At 43.8% G+C, this 7344-nt stretch overlaps 1 protein-coding gene across 2 annotated transcripts; it reads right to left on the bottom strand.

Annotated features, from left to right (window-relative positions):
- Positions 1-384: 384 nt before the first annotated feature.
- LOC123112116 (ATP-dependent 6-phosphofructokinase 5, chloroplastic) lies at positions 385-6106 on the bottom strand. Of its 2 annotated transcripts, none has more exons than XM_044533039.1 (14): positions 5861-6106; positions 4625-4958; positions 4443-4524; positions 3973-4059; positions 3664-3775; positions 3413-3508; positions 3225-3326; positions 3070-3144; positions 2459-2599; positions 2236-2352; positions 2046-2150; positions 1865-1945; positions 885-1013; positions 385-795 (listed from the first exon to the last, which is right to left on the bottom strand). In XM_044533039.1, the coding sequence occupies exons 4-14, from the start codon at positions 4056-4058 to the stop codon at positions 628-630; spliced, it is 1212 nt and encodes a 403-aa protein (XP_044388974.1). In that variant the 5' UTR covers position 4059; positions 4443-4524; positions 4625-4958; positions 5861-6106; the 3' UTR covers positions 385-627. The 2 variants fall into 2 exon arrangements, with proteins under 2 accessions (XP_044388974.1, XP_044388973.1); XM_044533038.1 differs by having other exon boundaries at positions 3973-4046.
- Between the last annotated feature and the right edge of the window lie 1238 nt (positions 6107-7344).

Below are 7344 nucleotides of genomic sequence, written 5' to 3'. Positions count from 1 at the left end.
CTCCCTGTAATGGTTGTATCCGTGGGTTAACTTTGATAAACTCCCAGTCTGTTGCAGCTACTTTTGGTCGCTACGAGAGCTGTGAAATGTCGGATGTTGGTTTCTTTGCCTTGACTTAATAAAGTTGGGGCAGGGCCCTTTTGTTTCAAAAAAAAAAAGCGATTGATTAGATACTTGCACTTGAATACATCGTCGTCCCGCTTTTGTTCATGGTGTGACTTCTCAGAGTCATCAGTGAATTAAAGAACAGAGTGAAAGTGTTTAGCTTCAGCACAACATAAAACAAATCACTCATAGAAATCGGTCGTGGAACGCAGAAGGCATTTCGCTACACATCGTTTCTGAAGCAAATAGCTTCGTTTTAGAATTATGGATGGTCAATGGTTGGACAGTGCATTACAGATTATTCGGGACAACTTGAGCTTTGTGCAGCTCTGTTGTTCATGGACAAAAATGGGGCTGATGTGAAACAAGCCGATTGAGTTCCTTCTCAGTATTACATTATTGTTAACATGTTGGTAGCTTGCACCGTGACTAATCTTTCAGCTGTGACTAGTCTGTGGGTAAGCAAAAATATGTTAATTCAACGAGTTTAGCCTGTGCAGAGAAGTAAACGCTAAACGCGAGTCAGTGGAAGTCCGGTTGGCCAGTGGACGTGAGACATCGGTGCCACATCCTGCTATTTGGGTTCACATGCTTCGGTGTTGTGATGACTTCTGTGATCGGGAGGTAGGCATAATGTGTGTTGCAAATACCTGATGTGATGCCGCTGAACCCAGCAAATGCTCCATGGACCTAGAGGAGTTAATATTTGTCAAATGCAAACTAGATATGATGGATACATGCTACTAATACATATGTGAAATACAGGGACATAAACTTACAGCATTTTGCCCAAGCACAGTGCACAAGATGGCATCAGATGCATTTGCACGACATGCCCGGACCATATATGTTGGGTCGATGTACTTCACATCAGCTAGAACACCAATGTCCTTGAAATGTTTCTTGATCTGGGGAGTCATACCAATGACATCAAATCGTTTAGTTGCTATGTACTCCCTCCGTAAAGAAATATGGTCTAAACGCTCTTATATTTTTTTATGGAGGGAGTAGTACAACTTGACAAAATATCAAAACGACGGAGGAATACAAATGTTATAACAGACAGAACATGTCAATACGGGAACAGTATTTAATTAGTAAGTTTTAAATTCAACATTATATGGATATGGTCTCCTATCATGAAATAGGCAAGTTAATGATTTGCATGTACAGAAAATGAGGTTCATAAGTTATACACTGGCAGCTAAAAATAACCTGTGCAACCCTGAGGTCCCTAACTACGGTTTGCAAAACTGATGTTAGACCAATCCTGACTAGGATGAATAACATTGACCAGTTCCATTTGTGCCAGAACACTACTGCAACTAAGCTCAGGCAAGCAGCTCAACAAAGAACTGACCAGAAGTTCTACTTCCATCTCTTTCCAGCAAAACACAATAGAATAGACAAGATTCTCATAGTTTTCCAACTTTCCAGTAGATTGTGAATCGGCATGCTTACCTGCAATAACTAACTACACTTCTGTACGAGCCCTACTATATAAAACTGGTGACAACCAGCATAAATCATTCATGCACATTCTCGAAAAAAAAATGATTCATACAAAATCCAATAAAAAAGGCCCTTGATTTTCTAGCATGTATAGCAGGTACTGCCCCTCGCAAAAGCAAAAAAAAAGTAAAGTAGGAACTGGCTTCAGTAGAGTTGACTGGTTACAAGATGATTTCAAACACCTATCATCATCTAAGATACTTACTAACAAAAATCCATTTGCATGGGGTTTAAAACGAGCATATACCTTTTGTTGCATGTGGACGCCAAAATCACTAAGTATCACATTTCCTGATGCATCTGTTGCATTTGATTTTTGCAGTAAATCCTGCAACAACAAATCCAAGAATCACAACCTAAATTTCATCCATTTAACTGAAGTTACTAGAGCTTTTGGACGAGTCAAAACACCATGCGCTACATCATACCTGTCCTGCACCTTCAGCCACACAAACCACACAAAATCCCTTGGTTTCCAGTAAATGCTCAAGATGTGCCAAGACACCATGTTCTCCATCAAGTGTAAAAGATACCTTCGCTCAGATTGTGCGCTCGTGTTAGTAAATGTGAAGTAAAGACAGATTTGAAGCTCCATCAGCAGTGTTTTCAGTTACATACCTCAGGTATTAGGCAGACATCAATCTGTCCGCTAGAAAGAGAAGCATGCATGGCTATGAATCCAGTGCTTCTTCCCATTAATTTGACCAACCCAACTCCATGATATGCACTACGTGCCTGAAGATAGAAGGAATTATCTAAAGCAAGAGTAACCATATACCAAATTCACTCCACTTAAAGTTTCCATAGTAAAAGAACACAAACACCAGCAACGTCAACCAACCTCTATATAGGCAGAATTGATTGCACGTTGAGCTTCTTCAACGGCTGTGTCAAAACCAAAAGTCTTATCCATGAAAAGTATATCATTATCAATTGTCTTTGGAACAGCTACAACTGAAACTTTCAGTTTTCTCTTACGGCACTGCAAACCAGAACAAAGAATTAAACTAAGCATGAACAGTCACATCCCATGAAACACATACGTGTGTTTTTTCAGTAGAAGATCTGTCAGAATACAAAGATTTAACATAGTAAATGTAATGCACAACGTTGTGACAGTACATGTACTTCTATGAAAAGTTTATCATTAAGAATCATGCGTATTGGTGTACTTTGGGCACAACCACAGAAGTAACATGTGCTGATTAGGGAAAAGGCATCCCTATGTTTTCTCAATACTGTTTCATTTTTGCTGCAAACAATGGGCTTTGTATTCTCAGGTAATTGATAACCTCTACCATTAGGTTGTATAAGAGTCAGATTACTGTGCTATACTTGACGTGGAAATAGAACTAAATGCTCCTTTATCCAATCATGTCCAAAAGTACATCAATGACAGTATGACACCTATGATAAAAATAAAGAAAGGAACTCCAATAGAGACGTAATAACCTCCTCGTGGATAGCATTAGCTCCAGCATGGCTACCATTTCCTCCGATTACAAATAGCATATCGATTCTTCTGGCCTACAAACACGGGATGATCATGTAAAATAATAATGAAGCATCAACACAGAACATCACAATCTTTTATTCACATTGCTTACCTGTATGCTATCTACAATTTCACTAGTTTTAGCTCCTCCACGTGAGACACCTAGGAAGCTTCCACCAGCAAGATTTATGTTCTCCACCACCTCACGTGAAAGCTGAAGGTTGAAACCAAAATGTAATTCCACGGCATAATAAACATCAACTTCCTTACAACATCAGGCGAATGGAGATGCATCCTTACCGGCATTTCTTTCAAGCCTTTTTCAAAAAATCCACGATAACCAAACTGAATTCCGACAATATTCTTCACCCCATAGATCTCCAGGGTAAATACTATCTGGAAATACAATTTACATTTGATCAATATTGTCAAGAGGTTGTGGAACCAAGATTAAGACACAAGAAATATATTTTTAATAAGGCACATCACTTATTTAAACTTCAGGCATGTAAAGAAGAAGCCAATTTTGAACGATATTGAAAGGATAATACCTGTCTAATAACATCATTTAAACCGGGGCAGAGCCCTCCACAGGTAACAATGGCTGCTTTTACTTCCTCTGGCTCGTAGTATATTTCCTTACGAGGCCCCGCACGATGCACCCTATAAAAAGCAAATACCACTGGCTCATCAATTCCCCCTTCTTGAAAGATAGAATCACGAGAATATAGCAATTGAATGCATTCAACAATCAAATGACAAATCCAAAAACTCACATAAGCTAACATTTTTTCATATAATTTGACGATAAAAGGTAACGTGTGTCACAGAAAAGACAAACCAACTACATCAGAGCGTACCAATGTTCCACCCAGCTACAATCAGGATCAATGCACTCGGCTCCAGCAGAAGTATTAGAGGCATAGTTAATCACCTGGAGAAACATACTGTGTAATTATAAATACAAACAGTAAGGGAGAAGGTAAGGCTTCTTTAGTCGAAGGTTTAAAACGCAAAGTCTTTGCATTTTCTCGAAAAAAAACATTTAACTGAAGCACATTATTGGTATTATCTAAAGTAATGTTTGGCAGTTTACAAAGAGAAGAAATAGTTTGCACTTTTGCACAAAGTCGGCACATTCAACCTTACAAAATACATTAATGAATTCATGAATAAGCAAATGATACATGGTACCACTAACTGTCTCGTGACATAATTAATTCTTCCTTAGTTTCCCTGAGGTACATCTCAAGACTAGGCTTTCTTCATGTATTATTTTACAAATCTTATGGAAAACAATTAGTTCACATCATATGATCTCATTACTGACCTTCAGAAGTGCTCTATCATCCTTATTTACATAGCCATTCCACTTGTCAGGTGATGAAGCATCGCTAGCGCCACGGGGAGTTCTGTCAGTAACATATGTTCTTTGTAAAATAAGATACATACAGCTTTATGTTTTCAGAATACATAACAAACCAGTTATAGATGAAGCGAATAGGAAGGAACCTGTTTTTCTTCAGTGAAAAAGTAGTGAGCCTTGGCTCTAAATCAAAGACATCTGTAATATGTGGCAAACTAAAACGCCTATCCCAGTCTTCCTGATACTTTTGCTTCCAAGAAGGATCACCGAAATCCAGGTCTAAGTTCCCGGGAATAGCTCTGGCATGCAATGCAGCAGAGCCTTTTCTGCTCTTTCGTTCATTTAAGTGAGTGAAACCATACTGGCACTGATCCCTGGTTGGATGCCCCCACAGTTGTTGTGCAGTACAAGCACTCGTGCTTGCTTTGAAAGCAATGGCCATCCCAGATAAGGGCATGAAAATAACAGTGGACCCCTAATCTGCAGTAGAAATTTATGTAGGCTGAGTACTTCATCCCTCCTCAAGCAAAAGTAAAAAAGGAGAGGTAAAAACAGCCTGAAGGATTAACTGGAATCGAAATACTGAGACGGTTCCAAAGAAAAACAATCAGAGATCCATAAAACCATTTAAAAGTGAATTCAACATTACAGAGCCAGTTGGGCCAGTTCCAACTCTAGGAACCAGCAAACTCTAGTCAGCCAGCTCACAGAGACTGAACCAGAAAAAACTAAAAAACACATCATAAGACAAGAGCATTCGTGTAGTATACTCATGATCATCTACTCCAGCAATACAAGCATGGCACATTAAAACCGGACCAGGCAGCAGCAAGAAGGTAAACATTCTTAAGATGCCCTCCCTACAGCAAATTAATTTTTACACGGACACCAACATGCAAAATTCCAACCAACTATACACGTGCCTTTGCCGACCACAACCCACACATGTGACGAAGGTACATTGAGTCAGATTCTGCGGTACCACCTCACCTAACACCATCAAAAGTTCAGAACGCCTATGAACAACACGAACGAGACACTGTCCTGAGATATCACACCGGCTCTGCGTGCATTCCGCGCTCGGAACTCGCAGGGTAGACAGCGAGATACGAATCAAATCGGGTAGATTCCGGATGGCCAAACCAACCGGCCTTCCAATCAAACCCCAAGCTCCCTTCCCCTTCAAACTCTGGTACCCTCACAAACATTTCTAGCCGGGCGAGCCATGCAGCGCACACGCCGATGGCGGGACCGAGTTGCCCCCACGGATGGCAAGACGAGACCGCCGCGTTCGTCTCCTCGCGAGCGGAGCTGGGGCCTGCCTGGGGATCCACCGGGCGGAGGCGCGCGGGGTGGGGATTTGGGGATGAGCGGCGGCTTACCTGCAGCCACGGGTTGAGACGGCGAGATGAATCGCGGTGTGCTCTGGTGCCTCTCCTCCGGCCTCCGGGCTTTGGACTCTTCGAGCCGCTCCACGCTTCACCGAGGGATTGATTCGGGCGCGGCGGAGAATCGGAGGGGAGCGAACGGCGGGCGAGGGGGCCGGTCTGCCAGGTGGCGTAGAGGTGCCTCGGTGGGCTCGGTGTATTGACGGATGCACGTGTTCGGGCACTGGATTGGTGGCGTTTTTCTCGGCGACCGGTCCACAAGATGTAGAGACATTTTCATTTTTCCTCTTTTTATTTTGCGGGTAGTTTTCTTTTTTAGGGATCTTTTTCCGGACGCTGCTTCGGGCCCACACGTCAGGAACCGTTTGATCACACCATCGCAAGAACCAAATGCGCATGCACTTACGGCACCCAAGCGCTCGGTCCTCTTTTGCGGTGGGGAAGTGTTTGCGGCCGGGGCACCGGCCGAAGCTTCGGCCGGTCCACTCCACGCGCGCACGCGCGACCCACTCGTGAGCAGCCACGTGGCGGTGCGGATCCTGCGGATCTCGCCTCATCTCCGTCTCGCAGCTCCACGGATATCGCTCTCATCCTTGTCTCCTGCGTCCATCGTTGCAGCGCCGACGCCCGCATCTTGCGATCGGCCATGGAAGGTCAAATCCCCCGTGCGTCCATGGATGTAGATCTCACCCCGCCATGCTTTAAAGCCCAGTTCGCCATTGGATGCAGCAAGGCCGTTGACCAATTCCCCACCCCCGGCGGTTGCAACTCCCACGCGCCTCGTGCTTCTGCCCTCGCCGCCGACGAGCCGGGCGGCGATTGGCGACACCAGAGGCTTCTGCAGAACCCGTCGCAACCCCTCATGTTGCAACCGTGTTTACAAAAAGCTTCATCCCCTTGATGGAAAGCTTCAACCGGATGTAGAGAAAGCTACAACCTGTCAGCGCCATCGGGGAAAGCTACAACCGTTGACATGAAATGCTACAACCTTCAATGAAAAAAGCTTCAACCGAAACGACACAAAAAGCCTTGACCAAGCGCTGCTAAAAAGAAAAATAGTTACAACCATTAATAGAAAAGCTTCAACCGTAGTTGGAAAAAGCTCCAACCATTGAGATAGAAAGCTACAACTAGACAATACGCAAATCAGAAAAGTTGCAACCACTAAGAGGAATGCTTCAAGTGTATGCGTGAAAAGCTTCAAACCGGCGACATTGTTTTTGTGTTGGAACTGGCTTTTTTTTTTGCTACGACCTTGTGACATCTTTGCTTCAACCATGTGGATTTTTGCTACTACCGTCCACAGTTTTTGCTACATCCATTTTTGTCACGACGGCAAGATGCCGATGGTGGGTTTCTGTGAATTCCGGCGGCGAGATCCAGCACGGGGGGCAGGGGCGGATGCTGCAACCGGTCGCCGGCGAGCTGCTACGGGGTCGCGGCGAGCTGCAACCTCGACTGGCCGTAACCACGGCTGC

The sequence above is a fragment of the Triticum aestivum genome, chromosome 5B (assembly GCF_018294505.1).
Source record: "Triticum aestivum cultivar Chinese Spring chromosome 5B, IWGSC CS RefSeq v2.1, whole genome shotgun sequence".
Taxonomy (NCBI): domain Eukaryota; kingdom Viridiplantae; phylum Streptophyta; class Magnoliopsida; order Poales; family Poaceae; genus Triticum; species Triticum aestivum.
This window is presented reverse-complemented; position numbering and strand designations above follow the sequence as displayed.

Coding starts and splice junctions, on each gene's coding strand:
- LOC123112116 (XM_044533038.1), bottom strand. CDS start 4,935: ATGCCCTTATCTGGGATGGCCATTGCTTTCAAAGCAAGCACGAGTGCT. Junction 3,776..3,972: donor TGTAGCTGGGTGGAACATTG/GTACGCTCTGAT, acceptor TGCTTTTTATAG/GGTGCATCGTGCGGGGCCTC. Junction 3,509..3,663: donor TAAATGATGTTATTAGACAG/GTATTATCCTTT, acceptor TTGTATTTCCAG/ATAGTATTTACCCTGGAGAT.